The 25,922-nt window shown below is 43.6% G+C and overlaps 2 protein-coding genes across 5 annotated transcripts in view; both read left to right on the top strand.

Annotated features, from left to right (window-relative positions):
* tpm2 (tropomyosin 2 (beta)) overlaps window positions 1–6,343 on the top strand; it is a 30,766-nt gene extending 24,423 nt beyond the window's left edge. For 2 of the 4 annotated variants that reach the window (XM_084034453.1, XM_084034451.1), the window contains exon 9: window positions 5,920–6,343. In XM_084034453.1, coding sequence (XP_083890579.1) covers window positions 5,920–6,002 — 83 coding nt within the window. In that variant the 3' untranslated portion in view covers window positions 6,003–6,343. Of the gene's footprint in view, window positions 1–73; window positions 338–5,919 lie in introns of those variants that run through there. The other 2 variants (XM_084034452.1, XM_084034450.1) reach the window with 1 other exon arrangement.
* A 1,812-nt stretch (window positions 6,344–8,155) lies between these two features.
* Window positions 8,156–25,922, top strand: part of LOC311029348 (interleukin-6 receptor subunit beta-like) — a 34,604-nt gene continuing 16,837 nt past the window's right edge. The window contains exons 1-2 of the mRNA XM_084034447.1: window positions 8,156–8,189; window positions 23,458–23,535. Coding sequence (XP_083890573.1) covers window positions 23,466–23,535 — 70 coding nt within the window. The 5' untranslated portion in view covers window positions 8,156–8,189; window positions 23,458–23,465. The remainder of the gene's footprint in view (window positions 8,190–23,457; window positions 23,536–25,922) is intronic.

Genomic DNA, 25,922 nt, shown 5'->3' with positions numbered 1-25,922 from the left:
TTGTTGTCTCACTCCCTTTCCGTTCTGTCAATTCCTCGTCCGTCCGTCTGTCTGTCTGTTTGTCCTCCTCCAGATGAAGTGTACGCTCAGAAGCTGAAGGGCAAGGCTCTGAGTGAGGAGCTGGATCTGGCCCTCAACGACATGACTACACTGTAGCGGCTCTCTCACTTCCTGTCTGCTTCCTGCTTCCTTTCTGAACTCTTCTCTGCCGCTTGCTGCCGGTCTGTTCCATTCCACCAGAGGTGGTAACAGAGGTTCTAGTTCTTTATCGATTATTCATTTCAACCTGTCCCTCCGCCCTGTAATGAATCTATTAAAGCTTTTCTGTCTCTTTCCAGTCTTGTCTTCTTTCTCTTTTATTTATGTCTTCTGTTGATAAGCAGTGAATTAATCATGTACAACTGTAACATCATGTATTTGTGAACAGATAGAAGATGGGATGTTTGTATTGAGCAGTTAAGGCATCTTTTATTTCATTGGTAGAGGCTAGTTTACTATGGTATTTATTAGAAGTAAAACGTAGCATGAGACTTTGTTCATGTTCACACACACACACACACACACACACACACACACACACACACACACACACACACACACACACACACACACACACCCAGGAGTGTTAGTCATCAATTTACCTGGATGTCTTACATACACACTACACACTAACAGAACACACACACTACACACTAACAGAACACAAATTACACACTAACAGAACACACACACTACACACTAACAGAACACAAACTACACACTAACAGAACACACACACTACACACTAACAGAACACAAACTACACACTAACAGAACGCACACACTACACACTAACAGAACACACAAACTACACACTAACAGAACATAAACACTACACACTAACAGAACACACACACTTCACACTAACAGAACACACACACTACACACTAACAGAACAGAAACTACACACTTACAGAACACACACACTACACACTAACAGAACACACAAACTACACACTAACAGAACACACACACTTCACACCAACATAACATACAAACTACACACCAACAGAACATACACACTACACACTAACAGAACACACAAACTACACACTAACAGAACACACACACTACACACTAACAGAACACACAAACTACACACTAACAGAACATAAACACTACACACTAACAGAACACGCACACTTCACACTAACAGAACACACACACTTCACACTAACAGAACACACACACTACACACTAACAGAACACACAAACTACACACTGAAAGAACCCAGGTTCGAACCGGGCCCCTTCTGCTGAGAGGCGTGACCCTGTTTGATATCATATTATTATTATATTATAAACTGAACATCGTTAGTCGGTGAGAACAAGTCATTTAGAACCTCATACTCAACATGTTACAGACTTACTTATTAAATCAGTTATTGTAAAATAATCAATATTTTTGTTGATAATGAAAAGAATCATTACTTTCAGTAGAATGTCTACTAAAAAAAGAATTAGAACATCATTAGTAAATGAGAGTTTAATACATCAAGTTACTGAACGTAGGGTTTAAAGGGTTCATATCATCAAAAACATCCATGTTGGTATCTGTTGTTCATCCTAACACATGAACTGTGAAATCAGGCCACCAATCAGGTTTGTTGTCCCTTCCTATGTCAATGAGACTCATTAGAATCAATTGCTCAACACTTGAGAACTACGCTCGGTGGAATAGACTATTTTGCTTACATTTAGGGCATTTAGCAGACGCTTTTGTCCAAAGCGACTTACAATAAGTATATTTGTATTTGTATAAAGAAAGAAAGAAACAAAGAAACCACAACATATCATTGCCGTAAAGTAAGAGCGAAAAAATAAAGTGTTAGGTCCTCGTCTGAGTAAAGTAGTAGCTGTTCAGTAAACATACCTTAAGAACAACAGTGCTATGATCAAAGTGCTATAGGTAAGATCATAGAAGTGCTTTTTCAGTCAGGAGAGAGTTGCAGTAGTCAAGGCGGTAGATGACCAGTGCTTGGACCAGGAGTTGCGTTGCATTCTTTGTGAGGAAAGTCAGAATCCTGCGGATATTGTAGAGAGCAAAACTGCAGGATCGGGCCACAGCAGTGATGTTGGGGGTGCAGGATAGTTGGTTGTCGAGGATTACACCCAGGTTCCTCACAGTTGACGAAGGCCATAATGTGTGTGGATGAAGAGGAGTTCGGTTTTATGCAGGTTAAGCTTGAGGTGATGTGCAGTTGTCCAGACGGAGATGTCTGCCAGACATTCCGAGATGCGAGTTGCAATGTGAGTGTTGGAGGTTGAGGGAAAAGAGAGGAACAGCTGGGTGTCATCTGCGTAACAATGGTAGGAGAATCCATGTGATGTGATTACAGAGCCTTAGTGATGTGGTGTATAGTGAGAACAGAAGCGGTCCTAATACTGAGCCTTGAGGGACACCCCTTTCCAGAGAACAGGGTTTGGACATAGAGCCATTACATGTGACCTGAACGGTGCGATTTGTCAGGTATGATGTAAACCAGGTGAGAGGAGAGTCAGTGATGCCAAGTTCAGCCAGAGTGGAGAGGAGGATTTGGTGGTTGACTGTGTCGAATGCAGCAGATAGGTCGAGGAGAATGAGAACAGAGGAGTGGGATGAGGCTCTGGCGTCTCGCAGGGACTCAGTCACTGTGAGGAGGGCCGTCTCAGTGGAGTGAGCAGTCCTGAATCCTGATTGATTAGGGTCAACGAGGTTGTTCTGTGAGAGATACGATGACAGTTGGTTGAAGGCGGCACGTTCCAGGGTTTTAGAGAGGAATCAAAGAAGAGATACAGGTCTGTAGTTTTGGATGTCAGTAGCATCTAGGGTGGGTTTTTTTAAGGGGCTTCACTGTAGCCGTCTTAAAAGCCGCTGGAATGAGACCTGAGGTGAGGGAGGAGTTGATCAGGGTGGTGAGGAATGGCAAGATGTCGTGTGAGATGTCCTGGAGAAGAGAGGAGGGAATCGGGTCAAGGGAGCAGGTGGTGGCATGGTTAGATGTAACAAGTGCATGAATGTCTTCATAGGTGAGAGGGCTAAAGCTGGTAAGACCATCCGAGTTGAGAGTTAGTGGAGATGTTTTCTGGGAGGGTATAGGAGTGAATGAGGAGCTGATGTCATTTACTTTCTTGGTAAAGTATGTTGCAAAGTCATCAGCAGTGAGGGAGGAAGGAGAACATGTAGAGTTTCCTGTGGTTGGAGGCGCAAGTGTTGATCCTTGACAGGTAGAAGGCAGATTTAGCTGCCAAATCAGTTGAGGTGAAGTCAGAGAGGAGGTGGTGGTAGTGAGCAAGGTCCTCATCCTGGCCTGATTTCTTCCATTTTCTCTCTGCCACTCGCAACACTGATCTGATTCGGACAGCCAGGGAGGGGAGGGAGATGATCGCGCTGGTCGCGAGGTGGGGGGGACAGAGAGTGTCCAAAGAAGAGGAGAGTGAGGACATCAGGATGGAGGAGGCTACCTCAGTAGGCATTAAGGAGAATTGTTCTGTGGATGGTAGTGAGGAAAGAACAGTTGAGGAGAGGAGAGCGGAGGGAGTGAGGGATTTCAGGTTGCAGCGGCTGGTGACAGTTCGAGGCGTAGAGGGGAGGGATGTCGTGGACTTCATGGGGAGAGAGAAAGTCACAAAATGGTGGTCGGACACGGTGAGCGGGGTAACAGAGAGTGCCGAAGTGCCACAGGTCCTTGTGAAGACAAGGTCAAGTTGGTTCCCGGCCCGGTGAGTGGGTTGAGAGGGGGAGAGTGTAAGGTCAAATGGGGAGAAGTCAATGAATTCAGATGAGTGCAGCTTTCCTGGGTGGATGTTGAAGTCACAGAGAACGACGAGTGGTGTGCCATCATCAGGGGAGCAGCTCAGGAGGGCATCCATCTCATCTAAAAAGTCACGGAGAGGACCGGGTGGGCGATAGATCACTATGATGTTGAGCTTGAAAGGAAGGGTGACAGAGACAGCATGGAATTCAAGTGCAGATCGGGGTAGGTGGTCCAGGGGAAGGACCTGGTGGAACCACCTGGGTGAGATAGGAGTCCAGTTCCTCCTCCTCGACCTGTTCATCTTGGGGAGTGTGAAAACTAGTAGGCAGTTGAAAGGGCAGCTGGAGTGGCAGTGTTTTCTAGGCTGATCCAGGTCTCCGTAAGGGCCAGGAAGTGGAGAGTCTGCAGGGAGGCATACGCTGAAATGGTGTCCGCTTTCTTGACTGCAGACTGGCAGTTCCATAGCCCTACTTCAAGTTCAGTACTGGTGGAGAATGGTGGGTAGTAGAGATTGCATGGGTTACAGCCTCGACCAATGGGTCTCTGGCGAAATCTTCTCCAGTTTGATGTCCTGACTGGAATAGGACACATGGCTGCGATGGGTGGTGGTTGAGATGTTATGCCTACTTCAATGGACTTCCTCGATGGACTCCCACAGATGGACTGTAATTCAATTTGTATTTATCAATAAATTGTTACAAATGTTACAAATGTTTAAAACTAAAACTAAAATAACAAATTAAATTAAATGTAAATTAAGCAAACTGTCAGCAAAATATATTCACAAAATCTCCAAAAAGCAGTGAAATAGATCCAACCCCTTCTCCATAACTCAAACAATTAATAACCTATTTTATCATATAAACTCCTGAGACTAGAAGCCTGGATTCCTTTTTTAAAGTCAGTTCCAACCTTGTAAATGAAATAATATAAGTGAGCTGTCCACATTTAAGATTAAAATAATCTTGGATTTGTCCCACGGTGGGACATTTACATGTTCCAGCAGGACATAGGAGACGTAGTTCAATAACAAGACGCATCAGTTAAACAGGCAATATCGACCTATAATTAATAATTAACAGGTAAACACAGCAACATAGAACACATTATTACACAGTGTCGGTCTGTTGATTTACAGAGCAGAGTTGACTGTAACAGCGACAGGAAGGAGGAGCTGCTGGAACTGAAGCTGTTCATTAAACCAACTACATGGGGAGAAGTGGACGATGAGCTTTTTGTAGTCCATTATTGTAGTTTCTCCACCGCAGACCCACGTTGGTCACCAGCTGCAGGTTTGTGGTTAGGAAAAGGCTTTAGGACCTAATTTATTGACTACTTGACCACAACCCTACTGTTATAAAGGTGCTCCATGTTTTTCTTACAGGCCAATCAGAGCAGTCTTGGCCTTTTCAGGAGGAAGTCTTAAAGAGACGGATGCTAAAACAGTATAATGTCATCAAATCAAGGACCATGCTGGAAATAAGTGTTATACTTTTGCATGTTATCCTTTTGGATTTCTGTTTTTTTTTTTGGGGGGGGGGGGGGGGGGATTTCATGTGTTTTTGATCCAGAAATAAATCAGTCAATCAATCAATCAAAATATTTCAGGGTGGTCAGAGCTCCAAAGCTCCCCTCTAATCGCGTCATCACATGTCAGTGACGACGTGTCAATACATGCTCATTAAATGCATTGTATCTTTTCAAAATAAACTTCACAGGAAATTAGGTTTAACGACCAGAACCACAGGTTTAGGAAAATAGCTTGGTTTACATTTACTTGACTAACGACTGAGGTGACAAAATGTCAATATTTCCTTCTAGCTTGCAACAGGACACTAATGGTCTACTGGACTTAGTCCTGTGTTTGTTTGACCTGTCCACTTCCTCTCTCCCTCCCTCTCTTTGCCCTATGTCTGTTTGCTCTACCTACAATGCAGCTGCATACAAATGCTCACACATTAAATGACACCAAGGAGAACAAACCAAAATGATTATTTGATGCCTTGATAGTGAGGGCGGGTTGTGAATACTGGTTTATTCCGACAGATAGGATGAGATAAAGTAATGATAAAGCATCTGTTGTAACATTAAAGCATGTACTTCTAGACAGAAGTCTCACGTGTGATTTTGTTTTGTCCTCCAGAGAAACTTACCCAGGCCAAAGACGAGAACCTGGACATGCACCAGGTGTTGGACCAAACCCTCCTGGAGCTCAACAATCTATAGAGATCTAGATAAAGGATGGCCAGGTTTAGTCTCCCAGCGTCACATCACAGTCTTTATAGTCAAAAGCATTTGGTTCAAGTGTTCATCTACGGAACAACAAAGTCTCAATCTGAAAGCTGCTTTGTGTGCAGAAACAATCTGATCATCAATAAAAACGTTTCCTGCATTTTTAATTTTTGTTAATGAACACAGTTTACTATTTGGTGCAGATCACATAAACTCGTCCATTCATTTGTCCAACGGTTTGGAAGATTCTGACATTCGGAAGATTCTGAGGGTCCTGGGAGCTGTAACAATGACATCTAAACTGACTGAATAAAGGTTTAACATCTGGTATCAAAGAGCGTTTGTGAAATGTTAAATATCAGGATTATATCTATTTTCATCCCTATACAACACAATTAAACAAACTATAATCTGGAAAAAGTTCATACAGTATATAAACCCTACAGTTATGTTACTGACAACTTATTAAAAGTGTTGTGATTTATGTTGTTTGTATTGTTCTCATCCTAAACTCTGCCTCTTATTTTTTTGTAATTTTGTCAGGATTTTTAAAATATATATTTTACATTTAATAATATGACCTGCTATACCTAACTGTTTGAAAGTAAAGATCTGTGTCCCAGCTTGCATATCTAGTACACACATAGCTGTTATGGTCAATCTCGATTTTGATTTATATTCAACAAATCAACCGTGTGACTTAAATGTCATGTCTTGTTTTCTGAAGTCAGTGCCAAGAGATTCGCGAACCTTCGGGCACGTCTGTTCTTCTGAACCCGCGGGGCGGAGACATACTGGAAAACAACAGGGAGGAGGGACACGTAAATCCCACCCAGGGAACCCGAAGACCACCGATTCGTCGGAAGTGTTTGACAGACAATCTATCTAACCAATCAGCAAACAGGATGTCTACGTTGAGCATTGAAGCAGATGTGTAAAGTTCTACCGGTAGAGCAATGGCTCAACACACACAACACGGGGCCATCCGTGTGGTGATAGATCGGGTCAAGCCGCGCAGCACCGCAACATGTTGCGACACAAGTTTACCTTAACGGGAAGTGGGAGGTCCGAGTCCGGAACCACTGGTTCAGGCACAAATGACGGCTAAAAGTCTGGTTTTACGCAATAAATAAATAAACATGGCGTTGGTGTAAAACATAGGGGTGGGCGATACTGCAAATTTTGGTATCAATCCGATACCGAGTAATTACAGGACCAGTATTGCAGATACCGATACTTTTTACTTGAAAATTCCTGATATTGAATGATTTTGTACTTTTGCCTTTAATTAATTGATTATGATTATGATAATAATAAAAGAGGACAAAGATTTTAGCAAAATAAGAAAATCATATTTATTAACCCAAGTTGCAAACATGAACACTGCAAAACTGGAGAACTGAGAAATGTATTTTAAATATAAAATATTTGGTTTGTTAAGAATGTAACAATATATTACTACAAAAACAATGTAATAATAATATCCATCCATCCATTTTCTACCGCTTATCCTGTATTCAGGGTCACGGGGGGGCTGGAGCTGGTCCCAGCTGTCATTGGGCGAAGGCAGGGTACACCCTGGACAGGACGCTAGTCTATCACAGGGCTGACATGTAGAGACAAACAACCATTCACGCTCACATTCACACCTACGGGCAATTTAGAGTCACCAATTTACCTATCCCCATCCTGCATGTCTTTGGACTGTGGGAGGAAGCCAGAGAACCCGGAGAGAACCCACACTTACACGGGAGAACATGCAAACTCCACACAGAAGGAACCCGGGGCCGACCCGGGAATCGAACCCGGGACCCTATTGCTGTGAAGCGAGAGTGCTAACCACTACACCACCATGCAGCCCTGTAATAATAATAATATAACAATAAAGTAAGTAGTGCAAATAAAGTGCAAACTACTACTGAACCTGGCTGTTTGCTCACAAAGAACTCAAAAGAAGGGGGGGGGGGGGGGGGGGGGCTAGTGAACCCTGAGTGAGCAGAGTGAGAGAGGTGGAGAGGAGCGCTGTACATAAGGACTGAGAGAGATGCTGCGCTCACACAAACTGTGAATAAATCCCAGTGGCTTGCTGAACTTATAGAAGAGAAACTACAACAAAAATATCAATCTCCGCCCACCCCTAGTAAAAGACAGTTCACAGGAACCAACATTGATGCCAGTTAGGTGAGTGATAACCTCTTTCTTTTGTCTACAGAAACAATATAGCGTTAGCAGTGATGGGCAATATGAGCTCTCAGTGCTAACCTAATATGGAATAATGTAATGTGATGTAGGCCTATGTTGTTAGTGTAACGGTCCACTATGTGCCAGTGTGGAAGAAAACTCTTCAGGTCCAATTCTGTGGCTGGTACAGATGGGGTTTAATCACTGACAGTGGAAAAGGGAAGTTACAGCGTTGTGATAAAGTCCTTTCTGACAAGAATGGGCTAGCCTAGAGAGAGATTTAAACAGAATTATCTGGAGAACAAAGAGGAAGGTGTGATGAGTGGATTTGCATTGATTCAATACATATGTCTTCCAAGAGGAAGAGACTTCCTGAGAAGACAAAGGTGTGGCTGCTCTCGGAGCAGCTGGGTTTCCCTACACCATGTCACAACAGGGGTCATTCATCAGGCCTTGATCAATCAATGTGAGATAAGGATGTTCAGAGACGGTTAAGGAAGGGAGAAGTCCAAGAGGTCTTCTTCATCAAAATAGTTAACAGACAAAACAGTTCACACAATCAAATAGGAGCAGCAGGACATTTGATGAGTACAAGAGAAAGGAATATTAGTATGAGATAAAAATAAGAACATTAAGGTAACGCAGGTTCTTACACCAGTCTCTCTCTGCGTTGTGTAAGTGGACCTGCACATGGGGAAACCAGACTGTCACAGACATCGACATCGCGGACAGAGACATAAGCAGCCCACAGCAGTTGCACACGTTTTGCTCTTTATTAAACTCTTCATTTGATCGTATAGTGGAACTTATGTTGAACAAAAGAATCTTACAATAGAGTATTGTTTTATTGTCCAGTAAAATGTAAAATAAAATTCACACCGTCAGCTTGTAAGAGGTAACATTTCTCCTGTATAAAAATACAGGATATGAAAATAATAAAAATCTTGGACACCATAATGGAACTGAACAAAATGCAAACATTAACCTGCACATGGGGAAACCAGAGTGTGTCAAAGACAGTACGTTGACATCACAGACAGAGACTAAGGGCCCTAGTTTCGTAGACTAGGTGTAGTTAGCGCGCCACACCGACGGGGTGTGTCTGCCTGGACTTTGCAAGTTTTTTTTTTTCTTTTTTTATTATTTAAACATAAGATCATACAGTGTCTCGCAGAGGATGTACAATCATAATAACATAAAAAAAACATAACGCGAGGACAGGCAAAACCATACAAATAACACACAGAAAGACTAGGGGGGATTAAGTGGAAGTAATTAAGTATTCTAAACAAAAACAAGACTTTTAAATAAAAACACCAAGCATCTTAAATTTACAGGCTGGAGCGTAGACATTAAGGTACAAATCCAAGGCCATCACTCAAAATAACAACAACCTAGAAAATTCTGCACTTATCTTATTTGCAATTTTGCTGCAATGCATTTTCTTGAGTGATTTAAAAAACAACTTAAAATAATTTAGAAACCAATCAAAGGAGGGTTCAGTAGTACGCCATTTACAACAGTGTATATGATATTTGCCCAAAAGCAAAACAATATTAACAAAGTCAGAAACAGAAGCATTCAGATTATCCATGTAAAATAAAACGTGAGACATGTCAAAAATTGGGATGTCAGTAATCTTCAATAATAACCAATGTCTTATGTTTGACCAGAATCTTTGGGACAAAGGACATAAAAAAATATGTGTTCTAAAGTTTCTTCATTTTCACCACAGAAGGCACATGGGTCCACTTCAAATCTAAATCTTTTATTGAGAAATGCAGCCGTTGGATAAATTGTATTAATTATCTTAACCCTCGTGTTGTCCTCCCGATTGCCATGCACCTTTTGTCCTCTGGGGTCAAAATGACCCCACCTGGTTTTGACTGTTATTTAAAGGATATAGTATAAATTGTCAGTCAATTCTGTGTTACACCTTTAGTCTTACTTTAGTCCAACGCATTACCACAAATTTTCCCCTTCGTTTTGGAATTTAGGGCCAACAGACCTTGTTTACATAAAAGTATGCCCTGTTTTTTACTTAAAATAAAATGAAACAATTAATTATTTTGACTAAATTTTATTTTTACTATTTGACTTATCACAGAGTGGTATATGTCAAAGTTTAGTGAGGATGCTGTTTTTGAATAATTAGAATTTTTTTAATGGCAGCACATAATCACACCTGTTGTCCTCTGGGGTCAGACCCCGTCTGGTTTGACTGTTATTTAGAGAATATAAAGTGGAAACTTCACCCAATTCTGTGTTACACCTTTAATGCCAACTTCATTAAAACGCTATAACACAATTTCTTTATTCCATTTGGAATTTAAGGTCAATAAGACCTCATTTACATGATCTTTTTACCTTGTTTTTGAGTAAAAATAAATAAAATCATCAATTATTCTTACTGTAGATAACGATCAGAGTCACGTGTGTTGATGGATCATCACAGACTGGTATCAAATTCCAGTTAGGATGCTGTTTTTAAACCACTTAAATTTTTACAATGGCAGCAAATAATCACACCTGTTGTCCTCCCGGGTCAAAAATGAGGTCATCTGGTTTGATTGTCGATAAAGCATAAAGTATAAATTATCACTCACCTCTGTTTCAAATTTTTAGTGAACTTTATTCCAACTCATTACCTGACATTTAAACATGTCAACATTTCCAAAACATTCAACATTTCAAGACTATCTTTTCAGAATAGTCTGAACAGTCTGATTGTGCCCTTAGTTGCATGCAGGGCAGGCAGAAGTGGCGTGAACTTTGCAGATGTATGCATTGCATTTTTGGCACCTTTTTGATGTTTTGAGATCACTCAGGCGAGGGCAGAACTTGATGCCATACACACGTTGTCCTTCCTTATTTGTCATGTTCAGCACTGCCTCTTGAATAGGCTTTGGCAGAAAACAGGTCGAAGGTGGACATGATATCATCAATACGAGACCTTGCATATGCAGTCGGCCCATGGTGGCTTGTCTCTCTCTCTGCTGTTGTCATGTATCGTCTGTCACTCATACCCCTTTTCCACCGAGGCATTTTGAGGGCCGGTTCGGAGCCGGTGCCCAATCGTGAACCAGTTCTTCCTGTTTCCACAGACAAAGAGCCGGCTCTCGGCCTGGAAAACTGGTTCCCGAGCGGCCCCAACTCCTTGCTGGGCTGGAACTGGGCCCGGCTTACGTTAGGGGCTGGGGGCGGGGTTAACGCTCGAGGCAACGGGGGAAAATACGCCGCTGCTGAGTTTTACTAACGTTACTGTTCCCGGTAAGTTTCACTTTTAAAATGTTTAACCTCGTTGCAAACCAACGACACATTTCTGTTTAGTTGACCAAGCTAGTGATTACGTTCGTAACAGCAGCAACTAGTGGCTTTGCTTCCTCGGGTAATGTAGGCTGACCGGCTAGCTAGCCAGCTAGCGTGATATTGCTAATAACAACGTTAGCATGCCACTTTCTGACTGCCGTTCGCTCACTAAACGTTACCAACTACCAACGTGACTTAACATCTGTGTTTACAGCGTCGTGGACACGTTTGTGATTAAACCACTGTTCTCTGGTTTGTGTTTGTAGAGCTGTCGGACATCGGCGATATTGAACGGAGGTCCAACCTGCAGATGACTAAACATCAAACACTCTGATCTATTGATCACACACTGTTCTACACTTTAAAAAATGTTGTGATTTTAGTGTTTTGTGTATTTTATTGTTATTGTATTATTTACCAAAATAAACACTTTTTCTGAAGAGACATGTCTGCTATGCTTGAAATTAGCGCTGCGGGGAAACCTCAGACGTATACAGTGACGTAATGACGTGGTTCTCTGGGCTCTCTAGCCGGTGGAAACGCAAACAGGTTCTCGGACGGTTCGCAAGTTGAACCAACTGCGAACCAGCACGGCACCGGCCCGGCTCTTGAACTATGGTTTGCGTTGGTGGAAAAGGGGTATCAGAGGGATGGAAGACCAGATCAATGATTCATCCTTTGATTGGAAATATTCTTCCATCTCAGCTGGGTCCTCTTCCTCAGATTCTTCCTCATTGGTAGATTCTTCCTCTTCATAAAAAGTGCAGTCCTCAAATTCCGAGACGTCTTCTAGTTCAGCTTCAGAATCTTCCTCTTCATCAAAAGAAGTGTCCTCTAGTCTATAGTCCTCCACTTCTGCAGTGGGCGATGTGGGGGCTTCTTCAGAGGAAGAAGTAGCATGTGGTCTGTATGGTGGATCAATCACCCCATCATTATTTTCTTCCTCTTCTGACACTGACTCTCTCATCAGTTGATTTGTCCTCATGTTCAGTATCGTCTTCCTCCTAGTCATTCTTCTCCAAAATTAGGTCACGAGCTTCCTGCAAAGTATATTGCTTCTGCCTCCTCATTGTGCTGCCTGCCTCTGTCTCTCTCAGACTAAAATGTGAAATGCCCCAACACCTGTGAGAAAAGACCTTTTTTGTTTTTGTTTTTTGTTGTCCTAACCATTGCTTGACCCCACACATCACACATGTGCCTCTCTGTGCGTGCGTGCGTGCGTGCGTGTGTGTGTGTGTGTGTGTGTGTGTGTGTGTGTGCGTGCGCGTGTGTGTGCCATGAGGAGGGGGTGTGTTCATCTGTTGGAAAGCAGTATGGTGTGACAATTTGCTCCATTGCACTACTTTGTGCTTCGGGGTCTTTTTGACCCCAGAGGACAACAGAAGTTATTATATTCAATAAAACACCCATATTTCAATCAAATTACTTCAATTTTATTTTTCAAAGGTAATGGGACTGCTTTGCAAACCTTTTTGAATTTTTGATAACAATTGAAGTTATACTTGACGAGAAAAGCTTCATAATCCAAAAGGTTACCATTACAATCCAACAAATCAATTACAAAAATAATACCTTTCTCAACCCAATCATTTATAAATAGAGATTTTCTATTTGTTAAGATGACATCAAGAAGATGATGTTCCACAGGGTTGAAGCGTAAGGGGAAAAATTATGAGTGAATATCATTTTCCAAAATTGGAGAATCTGGCTATGAAAGTTTTGTCTGGAGAAAGGAAGGAAGCTGCTTTGTCTCTTGCTGGTAAGTCAGAAACTAATTGTAGATTTGGGTTTAGGCATTGTGTGAGTAAAGCTAGTTGTAACATTTAGTCTTGTGTTGATAGCTTGTTGTTTAAATTCTTGTGAAGCTGTCTATGCTAAGTGAGCAATCAGCTAGTTTCAGCCAGCTCAGCTGTAGTCAATAGACTTGATTGGAGGGAGGGGTCACAGTCAGTGCATGAGGTAAACTGAGCACTTAAAAGGCTGTCACTACAGCGTCAGGACATCAGAACGAAGACAGCTGAACAAAGACAAAGGGGGTCTATCTGTGGGAGTCAAGACAGCTGAACAAAGACAAAGGGAGTCTATCTGTGGGAGTCAAGACAGCTTAACAAAGACAAAGGGAGTCTATCTGTGGGAGGCAAGACAGCTGAACAAAGACAAAGGTAGTCCATCTGTGGGAGTCAAGACAGCTGAACAAAGACAAAGGTAGTCTATCTGTGGGAGTCCATTGAGGTAGGCATAACATCTCCACCCCCCCCCCCCCCCCCCCCTTGCAGCCATGTGTCTTATCCCAGTCAGGACATCACACTGGAGAAGATTTTACCAGAGACCCTTCACTCGAGGCTGTAACCCATCCAATCTCTGCTACCCACCATTCTCCACCGGTAAGGAACTTGAAGTACTAGGGGGGCTGTGGAACTGCCAGTCTGCAGTCAAGAAGGCGGACTCCATTTCAGCCTATGCCTCCCTGCAGACTCTCCACTTCCTGGCTCTTACGGAGACCTGGATCACCCCAGAAAACACTGCCACTCCAGCTGCCCTTTCAACTGCCTACTCGTTCTCACACTCCCCAAGACGAATAGGGCGAGGAGGAGGAACTGGCCTCCTCATCTCACCCAGATGGTCCTAGCAGGTCCTTCCCCTGGACCACCTACCCCGATCTGCACTTGAATTCCACGCCGTCTCCGTCACCCTTCCTTTCAAGCTCAACATCATAGTGATCTATCGCCCACCCAGTCCTCTCGGTGACTTTTTAGATGAGATGGATGCCCTCCTGAGCTGCTCCCCTGATGATGGCACACCACTTGTCGTCCTCGGTGACTTCAACATCCACCCGGGAAAGCTGCATTCATCTGAATTCATTGACTTCGTCTCCGCATTTGACCTTACACTCTCCCCCTCTCCACCAACTCACCAGGCCGGGAACCAACTTGACCTTGTCTTCACAAGATACTGGCATCTCGGCACTCTGTTACCCCGCTCACCGTGTCCGACCACTACTTTGTGACTTTCTCCCTCCCCATGAAGCACACCACATCCCTCCCCTCTACGCCTCTACACCAGCCGCCGCAACCTGAAATCCCTCACTCCCTCCGTTCTCTCCTCAACTGTTATTTCCTCACTACCATCCTCAGAACAGTTCTCCTTAATGCCTACTGAGGAAGCCTCCTCCATCCTTATGTCCTCACTCTCTTCTTCTTTGGACACTCTCTGTCCCCCAATCTCACGACCTGCGCGATCATCTCCCTCCCCTCCCTGGCTGTCCGACCCTCTGCGAACCAACAGATCATTGTTGCGAGCGTCAGAGAGAAAATGGAAGAAATCGGGCCAGCACGAGGACCTTGCTCACTACCACCACCTCCTCTCTGACTTCACCTCAACTGTTTCGGCAGCTAAATCTGCCTTCTACCTGGCAAAGATCAACTCTTCTGCCTCCAACCCCAGGAAACTCTTCTCCATGTTCTCCTCCCTCCTCACCCCGAGACGCCAGAGCCTCATCCCACTCCTCCGTTCTCATTCTCCTCGACCTATCTGCTGCATTCGACACAGTCAACCACCAAATCCTCCTCTCCACTCTGGCAGAACTTGGCATAACTGACTCTGCTCTAACCTGGTTCACATCATACCTGACAAATTGCACCTTTCAGGTCACATGGAATAGCTCTATGTCCAAACCCTGTTCTCTGGACACGGGTGTCCCTCAAGGCTCAGTATTAGGACCGCTTCTGTTCTCACTATACACCAGATCACTAGGTTCTGTTATCACATCGCATGGATTCTCCTACCATTGCTACGCAGATGACACCCAGCTGTTCCTCTCTTTTCCCCCAACCTCTGACACTCACATTGCAACTCGCATCTCGGACTGTCTGGCTGACATCTCTGTCTGGACAACTGCACATCACCTCAAGCTTAACCTGAATAAAACCGAACTCCTCTTCATCCCAGGGAAAGACTGACCTCGCATGGACCTGTCGGTCACTGTCGAGGGCATCACAGTATTGCCGTCGTCAACTGCGAGGAACCTGGGTGTAATCCTCGATGACCAACTATCCTGCACCCCCAACATCACTGCTGTGGCCCGATCCTGCAGATTTGCCCTCTACAATATCCGCAGGATTCGGACCTTCCTCACAAAGGATGCAACGCAACTCCTGGTCCAAGCACTGGTCATCTCCCGCCTTGACTACTGCAACTCTCTCCTGGCCGGACTCCCGGCCTCTGCGATTAAACCATTGCAGCGTATACAGAACGCTGCAGCACGCCTTATCTTCACTCTACCCAAATTCTCCCATGTGACCCCCCTCCTCCGTGACCTCCACTGGCTCCCTGTTGCAGCACGCATCCAATTCAAGACGATGGCACTGGCCTTCAGGGCCATCAATGGAACGGCACCCATCTACCTTCAAACACTGGTCAAACCTCATGCCCCGAAGCGAGCACTTCGCTCCTCTACTTCAGCTGGCCGGCTGGTACAACCATCGCTGAAATCAAACAAATGTCGCTCAGCAAAGTCCAGACTCTTCTCTGTTCTGGCGCCTCAGTGGTGGAACGAACTCCCGACCAATGTCAGGACAGCAGAGTCATTTGCCATCTTCCGAAAAAGGCTCAAGACTCACCTGTTCAGACTTCACTTCGACTCTACATAGCATGACCCACTAACACCCCCCTCCCCCCCAAAAAAAAAAAAAAAAAAAAAAACCCTTACCTATAGCACTCTGATCATAGCACTGTCGCTCTTAACGTACTACGTTACTCAGATGAGGACCTAACATTTTTCTATTTTTAGCTCTTACTTTATCGGCAATGATACGTTGTGGTTTATTTGTTTCCTTCTTTTGACAAATGTACTTATTGTAAGTCGCTTTGGACAAAAGCGTCTGCTAAATGACCTAAATGTAAATGTAAAGTTAGACAATTTAATGGGAATTTTACTCACCTCAAAATCACATTTTAAAAGAAATTCTAGCCCACCTAATTTATGAAACAACGACCTTGGAATGTGAAACCATATTGAATTCTGCTGAAGTAAAAAAGCTTTTATCCGATTTATCCTAAAAGTACCGACCATCGACTCAAAATCAAGAGCTTTAACACCACCTTTGTCATATTCTTTAACCAGCTGCGACTTTTTATTGTAATGCGTTTTGTTCCTCCATATGAACTGGAAAATAACTGAGTTTGCTTTTCTAATATTACTGGGAGAGATAAATATGGAATGGCATGGGTAAATTAGTTTTGAGACACCTTCCGCCTTGGATAGAAGGACTCGACCAAAAATAGTAAGATCCCGAGTTAACCAATGACTGAGGGATTTCTTCATGTCTGTTATACTATTGGAGATGTTTACATCTTCTCTTCTCATAAGGTTTTTAGTCAAAGTTATTCCCAGATATTTTACTTCAGAATTTACTCTAATTGAAGAAATTACAGATTCCACTTTTTCATGAATGGGAAGTAGTTCACACTTTTTTAAATTGAGCGATAATCCTGAAGCATCTGAGAAAAACTAAATAGTATTCAGGGATTTATCGACCATTGATTTATCTCTTAAAAAAATTGACGTATCATCCGCAAACTGACTTATTTTAAATTCTTTGTCAAAGATTTGAATGCCTGCTAATTCTGTAGTATGGTTAACAAGAATTGTTAACAATTGGGTTGACAGTATAAACAGCTTTGGGGAGATAGGGCATCCCTGTCGGATTCCACGTAATACATTAAACCTAGAGGTCAGACCAGGGTTCAAGGAAACATAACTGCTAACGTCAGTATAAAACATCTTAATAATATTACAAAAAGTATCCCCAAAGCCCAGAAATTGTAATGCTTTCAGCAGGAAAGGATGTTCAATGCTGTCAAAGGCCTTGTATAAGTCTAGAAATAACACATAACTGTCAGTATCAATAAAGTCTCCATAATCCATAATCAAGTATGATTATGGATATTTCTACCCTTCACAAAAGCTGACTGACATTCATCAACTATTTTTGTCAGACGCCTATCTAATCAACTCGAATATACTTGTGCCAACAATTTGTAGTCATTACATAGTAAGGTTATCGGTCTCCAATTGTCCAGTGAAAGTTTGTCTTTATTGGGCTTCGGGATTAACGTAATAAGTCCCCGTTTCATAGTAGGAGACAGCTGCCCTGTCGAGATACATTCTACTACTGCATTATAAAGCAACTCTCTTATGTCTTTCCAAAAAAAAGTGTAAAATTCTACAGTTAATCCGTCCAGCCCAGGTGACTTCCCTTTGGACATCCGTAAGATTGCATTATCTAACTCTTCAATTCTAAGTTTATCTTCCAAAAGTTGCTTAAAGTCATCATCTATTATTTTACCATGTTCTCTTATTTTCTCAAAAAACAAAAGACATTTTTCTTCTGAATATTTTGACATGTATAAGTTGCTATAAAACGCTCTTATTTCCTCATTAATTTGGTCTTGATCATCTATGCTAGCACCATCAACAAGTAACTTTTTGGCTTGTCTTTGCTTTTCCAAACCAAAACAATAGGATGAATTTTTTTCCCCTTCCTCTAACCAACGAGCTCTTGAGCGTACATATGACCCTTTTGCTTTTTCTAAGTATAAATGATCTAATTCAGTTTGAAGGCTATTTATTTTGACACGTTCTTCCCCTGATAAATTAACTTTATGACACAATTTATTAATTTCACTAATTATTCCTTGTTGTTTTTGCCATTTTAGTTTAGCAATATATTTGCTATTTTTAATAGCGGCCTCTTTGGATTTAAATTCAAATCACTCCCATTTGCTTAAAGACTTCTTGAGCCAATTTTTTAACTTCTCTGCAAAAGTCAGTATTTTCAAGAAGATTATTGTTAAGCTTCCAAACAGGGTTATGATTGAACTCAACACGAAGAAACTGAAGGGACAGTGTGATTACACAGTGGTCAGTTAGAGGAGATGCAGAAATTACACATTACACATTTAGAAACCAGATTTATAAGGTTACTTGAAATTAACCAGTAAGCTATCCTTGAGCACTGACCATTATTAGCTGAATTAAACCAGCTAAGTATACTGTGTAGCATTGGGATTTTTCATTCTCAGTAATCAGTAAGATGTAACTGGGAGATAAAGTCAATGATGATTTCCTCGTAGAAATGGCATTGTCTCCTTGGAGGAAGACGATCTAACAATAGATCAGGAGCCAAATTAAAATCTCCTTCCATTATGATATGATCAGTTATATAAGTCACTTTCCATTCCTCTAGCAATTTAATTAAAGATGAAAACATTTTTTGGTTATAGCCATAAACACATAACAGGATATAATTGACTCCATTAAACTCTATTAACATCAGCAGCCAATGTCCGTTAGTATCATTAATGTGGTTAATTACATTCCCAGAGAATTTATTAAGCAAGATCATCACACCTGCTGAGTGCGGTGTTCCGTGACTAAAGTAAACAGAGTCCCCCCATTGTTGTTTCCAAAATTTAGCGTCAGACTCCACAGAATGAGTCTCTTGCAAGAAAAGAAAATTAACCTTTTGCTCCTTACAAAAAAGAAAAGTCGCCTTACGTTTCACATTATTTTTCAACCCCCTAGTATTCAAAGAAACAAAAGATAACATTCACCAAGTCGAACTTCTTATGAGAATGCGCAAGGAACGTGATGCGCAGGAATGAGAAAAACTTGTCCTTATAACCTACAGTTACAAAAATGTTTTGTGCAACAACTTACAACATACCTGAAGTGTTATATGAACGTCCGATTAACTAGTGTACCTGAATCAAACAATGGGTTTACGATGTTTAAGAGGGGTCCACCCGACGGTTGTTAATCAGTGCATAACCCTCCTTCAGAAACGCTCGCTCTCCCCTCCTCCTGGCTTCCTGCACCAGCGGCCACAGCTTGGTGCGTGCCTCCCGGTCTTCCTTGGAGAAATCCTCTCTGAATCGGATGTGCTTCTCACTGCAGACTCTCGCCTCTCTTGATCTTTTCCAGACATCATCTCGTACAGTTCTCAATCCAAATTGGATGATAATCCCCCTTGGCGCGTTGTTTGAAGTAGCAGCTTCGTTCTTCTTACCCAGCCGGTGGACAGTATCCACTGTCTTTCGCAGTCGCTCCACAGAGAGAGGCACCAATCTTGTGAGAATCCCAATGACAGTTTCTCTTGTGTTTTCGTCATCTTTTTCAGGTAACCCAGTCAGCCTCAAGTTCCATCTCCGTTTGTAACGGGCATGCTCTTCACAAGCCATTTTCATGGAGCCGTTTTCTTTTTTGAGATTATTGAGTTCATTACGAAGCACAGCAATTTCTTCCTTGTTCTCTTTTATAGCTGTTGCATTCATTTCGATGCGTTTTTTAACAGCTCAGTCTGGTCGTCCATCTTATTGGTTAAGACTTGTATGGCGTGGAGAATGGCGGCACTGGCACTTTTCTCATCCGCATTGTCACACACCCGTCTCAACTTTTTGGGGTTTGGGCTCTTTATAGGCGTGTGGCTCCGGTTTCCTTTATCTTCCTTTGGATTCTTTTCCAAAACCATGTCTTCGATGTCGCTGTCAGCGCATGCCTCATGGAGGACCGAGTCATAATCATGGTCCGTCATGCTAGCAGGATACCTTTTTTTCCACCCCCTTTTTTCTTTTCGAAATGTTCTACTTCAAAATTAAGAGCAGTACGCAAAAACCGTAAACAACAATTTCACTATTAAGTTAATTAAACAAACAAAAAAAAATGTTGTTACACTAAAACAATCGTAATTCAAGGACTATATATATTGTTGCTGATTATAATGCTGATATTATATCACTATAGAAATTGTAGGCACATTTTAGGCATGTCTATCACAAAACAGGACATAATGCGAGAACCCGGTGCCTGCGAGCCGGTCGGGCCATTCATCATCATCATCACCGTCTTCATCATCTGCGCTCCACAGCTGCACCGGATTCCCCGTCCAACACCAGAAAGGCGGGACACCAGGGGCCTCATGTACTAAGAATTGCGTGGATTTCCTACTGAAACATGGCGTACGCTAGAATCCAGAAACTGTCGTACGCACAAAAAAAATCAGATGTATCAAAGTGTGCGTACACATGGATCCAAGCACTTTTCCTTTGTACATCCCAATCAACGTGGAATTGAGCGCACATGTAGAAGTGCTAAACTCCTCCCTGTCCACGCCTCCATTTAAATATGCAAATGCATTTAAATAGGGCCTGCACCGGGGATTCCCCTCTCTGCACCATCAGATCTACAAAATGAGTAAAGGGAAGAAGCGCAACTTCACCGAGTCTGAGCTGGAAACGCTCTTAAACGAAGTCGAGACTCGAAGACCAGTATTATTTGGTAGCCTCTCATCAGGCATAAACACAAAAAAAAGAAATGTGAGTGGGAGCGTGTGTGTGAGGCAGTGAACGCTGTGGGGTCGGAGCAGCGCACGAATCACTATTACTTTTTGTAAAATATATATATATATACGCTACCGTTAGTGGGAAACAAACAGAAGGACAAAACAACTTCATTACAAGGATTGACAAGACTGATCACACTTATATTAATGACTGCAGAAGTGCGCCGTGGCTACTGCAGTGTGACATTTCCAACTTTACGCACGCGTTTATCGACACAAATACTGAACACAAGGAGACAATAAAGGGCTTGTTAGATAGTTCTGCCGCTCTATTTTCACCAGGGAAAAACAAATGCACATATTTGAATGCACGTGCCCAAATGGGCATTGTGCTGGTTTACATTCGGGGCGCAATTAAACGGATACATTTACTCACCGAGAAGCCACCCATCGCGCACCGTGCCAGCCTCCAGCCTGTTACCAACCATGCTATTAGTAAGAATGAACGAGTCATGCGTTGAACCAGGCCACCTTGCCACGATGTTGGTGAGCTGCATTTGTGCATCACATATTATTTGAACATTTATTGAATGAAAATGTTTCCTGTTGACAAAAACAAATTCATCCTGTGATGGCGCTTTTATAGCAACATGTGTGCAGTCAATAGCTCCGATTACATTAGGGAAACCGGCTCTTGCTGCAAATTGCGCTTTAATGTTGGCCTGTTCAACAGCATTGTATGGGAATTTGATGTACCTGGATGACATTCTGATCCCGTCCCACACAGCTGGCATGGCTCGGCTCAGAGTGGACTGGCACTTCAGTCCACTCTGGACAGTTCCCCCTTCCAGAGGGAACTGACCGATCGGCCAGTTCCCTCTGGAAGGCTCCTGTTGCCAGAAACCCCAGACAGCACCTGTGTGGACACGGACAACCCCTGGCTCCTGGCTGTGTTTCTTTCTAGGGCCGGCCGCAGCTCTGCGCACAGCTCCAGTAACACTGGCCTCGGCAACCTTAAACGACTCATGAGCCAGTTGTCGTCATTTGCTAACATATCCTCCCGTTTTCTAAACACCCTCTCACGTCTGATGTTACCGTTTGCGATGTCTTCTAACAAGGCCAAGGCTGCCATTGTTAATGCCATTTTTTCATCACTTTGCGCATGCTTTTATATCCATCCATATGATTGCAAACACGTGTGTGTTAATTGTCCATTAATGTGTCTCTGATGTGCACATTACTCTGAGGACTAATTGTTTTCACATAATTAACAGTTTCCCAGCATCACCTCAGAGTGTCGCCAAAGGAACAATAGCTGTAGAAACGTGCGTACGCCAGCCATGAAGCTGGCGTGGGACACCGCACATTTCCACGCTCATTTCACTTTTGATACATCTGAACGTTGGTGTGGAAAATTACGTACGCCATGTTTTTGTGCGTACGCAACATTGATACATGAGGCCCCAGGACCTCGCGCGCCGCTCAAACCAGCTGCAGCCCCAACTCCGGTTCCAGCTCGCGGCAAAGTTGCACGTCTCTCCACGGACAATAGGCTGCCCGTGCGCGAGACCAGCGCACAAGCAGAACACGAAAAGTGCTGTATTTTTTTTAACGATTTTTTCAGGCATAGACGGTTTTTATTAGAAGTGGATAGATATGAAAAACAGGAGAGAGAGAGAGAGAGAGAGAGAGAGAGAGAGAGAGAGAGAGAGAGAGAGAGAGAGAGGGAGGTGTGACATGCAGCAAAAGACCTTCGGACGGGATTCCAACCGGGGTCGGCGGCGTATGCGTACGTGTAACATACATGGCATGCGCTCTATAACCACTCCGCCACCTGCGCTCCCCTAAATCACTGTTTTTCGGGTAGGGGGGGCTGAGAGAGATGTGAACTCGTTAGTTTGCATCACAGTTTCAGCTGTGTTAATTCAGTCAGAGTTTCCTTTACGCGTGCCTTTGATCTGATGTCAGATGGTCTCGGTGACGTGTGCGCACTGCGCGCCGGTCAGCCAAACTGCCACTCCGCCAGCTGTAATTCGCCTTGAATGAATGGACTTTATTTGTGCCTTGCGCCTTATGTCAAGAGTAGACTAGGTTGGAGCTGGCGGGCTTTCAGCGCAGTCTAGGCGAGGCTTTTTGCCACGAAACTTCCGCTATGCCAAGTTGAGTCTGTGAGACCTCCCCCTGCTGCGCCGCCACACCCATCTTGGCGCAGGCGATCCACCAAACTGCCAAACTGACCTTGTGCAAGGCTGCGCGGGTCGAAACTTGCATTACGCCGGCTCCGCCACCCTGCGCCACCCTGCACTGCGCCACGAAACTTGGGCCCATAAGCATAACTAACATTTGCCGATTTGATAACCACCATTGTAGGACTTTTTAGCTGGATTTAATTAATTAATTAATTAATTCAAGTTCCATTCATTCACACACAATCATACCGATATGGATCAAACTTGTTGGTTAGTTAAGCCAGATGACCAAAAGATCCCCCCCCCCCCCCCCAACCAGTCAGTTTATCAAGTTGTTGTATTACATGACTAGTTACTCACGCTAAGATGTAGCATTAATGCGTTAGACCTCTGCCAGTCTGATAGTATGATGTTTGTGTTCCTCGCTAGTTGTCATCATGGAGTCTGCCAGAGTGCTCCAGCTGATGGTGGTAGCCTGCCTCGCCTCTGCTCTACCTGCTACAGAAGGTCAGTGCCCTTTTACATTTGACCCTGACGCCATTTCAAAGTCTTGACTTCAATATCAGTGTGTCAATGCCAAACTGAACGTAACCTCTGAATTTTCTATTGCTGTTTGCATTTCATGTAGCAGCAGTAGATGTTTTCCATGGTTCCAATCACACATACACAACACAAACATGGCTGGACAAACATCGATAATGGCTGCATTCCATTCAGATGTTTCTGTCCAGTGTTGCACCAAATTCTGTGACCACAGAGGCCGCTGTGAGAACGGTAGATTCAACAAGCTAACTCTATTGATTAGTGTTGCACAGTATAAAGGGAAGAAACAGTTACCGGTTTCACCATACATCACGGTTAAATTCACGGTGGTTAGTTAGACCGCTGCAAATGTAAAAAATAAAGTCGTGGTTGATTACCACCATAGATTACTACAGTAAATACGGTACAGCTAGCTAGCAACAGCCTCCCGGACGCAGCCAACATGTGTTTGGTTTTGTCTCAGAGCAAACATAACTGAAGATGGTGACAGTGCACTAGATATATTAGAGACCTAAGTCAGACGTATGAGCATATTTTGGCTTTTACAAAAGTGCTGAGAGACAGTTGATAGAAGATGGCTATCCTGTCTGAAAAAGGTCACTGCTAAAGGATGCAAAAATTCAAATCTTCTCCCACAATATCCCTGAACACCACCCTCATCTTTATAGCCAATGCAAGGTAAGTGTTGGGACCTAAACGTCAGGACTACACCATGCGGCCTACAAAGCCTACACAGGACAAAGGGTGAGAAATGTGACGTCACACAACTGGTGCCCTATTGGCTGACAACTGCAGGCACCCCAGGGGGTCCCCGGCAGCAGCCGTGAGCTTTATAAACCGAAGCCGCCTGGAGAACGCTCTCTTACTCTTACTCTGGCGTCTCTTCCTACAACCGGCGCAACACCACGTTGCAACGGGAGGCGACCCCTCCTGCAGCGCACCGCTGCAACAAGAGGAACCAAGCCGGTTCCTGCCTTCCAGCTACCAGACGCTGTCTGAAGTAAGCTGACTATATCGCCAAGCCGCGATTATATCGCCGCTCGTGGAAGGAGGAAACACCAACTGTTTTCTTTATTTGAGTTTGATCAACGAGAGGAAACCCGCTCCGCTCTCGTCTGGACGAAGCCGACTCATCACGTCCCCCGCTGACGCCGGGGCCCACGAACTACCGCCGTTACGGAACGCCGTCATCGCCAGGACGGACTCGCAGCTTACGCAACGATACCAGTAAGAGGCTATCAGTCTGGGCAGAGACATAAGTGATAGTGTAGGACATGCTTGTAATTCTTGTTAACGTGTTTTAAGTTCTGATCGCGGACCGCCGAGTCCGTTTGTTCATGTGCTGCTGTATTTGAATACTGATCGTGCACCCACGCAGCTGGGTTGATTTCTGTAACAGTGTTTTCGACTAACCTCCGCCATATTCGCGAGCTCAGAAAGCCTCTACTATCAGTTAAAAGACCGGTCTCGCGGAATAAATGCCAGTTCATTCACGCGCCCGTGTGATAGCGGCACGCCTTCTGAGCCTCAGAATATCGCTCGCGCATTCTCTCTCTCTTTGTTTGTGTCCCGCTAACCCACGCACACACACCGCACACACACATCCTCCGCCAGCTGTTTCCAGCTCCGGACGTTGAGGACATAGCTCCACCTCTCGCTCTCTCTCGCTCTCTCCCTCTCGCGATCCTGTCTGACGTCAGTGGCTCCACCCCTGAACGCTGTGAGGAATAGCTCCATCTGATGGTCGCGCCCGACCATATCTCTCTCCCTCTCTCTCTCTCTACACGCACACGCACACACACACTCCACGTGTGTCTCTCCTTCTGTTTAGCTTAGTTTTGTGTGTTAGGTAGTTAGGTAATAAGGCTTTGTTAATTGCAGTGTTATTGATTGTGATCATTATTACTGATTTTAATAAATCTTATTATATTATAACTAGCGGTCTCTTGTGCTTGTTGTGTATATGTCACTGGATAACAGCAGGTTGTGAAGGCTAGTGCTTGAATTTCACGCCTTTTTAATTGTTCGATTGGTTTTGTACTCCTATGCCAATGATCACGATGATTGGCATGTGAGTATAAAACCTTTATATTGAGACTGAATACAGTTTTAGGTTATCTTTTCCCTGATCCCAGGGTGGTGCCCCGTTTATTCATGATTATATCATGATAATATATTAAATATAATTATTAATATCGATAATCATATTGACATTAAAGTGTAAGTTTGGCGGAAATTGAAAATAAAGCTATTTTCTGAATGAAAATACATCAACTAAGCCGTGGAGGAAGTAATTTTCGCTCATCACGCAGTTCAGAGCTAGCACGGGTGGGAGCTAGAGTCCAACATCG

This window comes from Eutrigla gurnardus (genome assembly GCF_963514095.1).
Source record: "Eutrigla gurnardus genome assembly, chromosome: 19".
Classification (NCBI taxonomy): domain Eukaryota; kingdom Metazoa; phylum Chordata; class Actinopteri; order Perciformes; family Triglidae; genus Eutrigla; species Eutrigla gurnardus.
The sequence above is the reverse complement of the archived record's forward strand: the minus strand, read 5'-3'. Positions and strand labels throughout refer to the sequence as shown.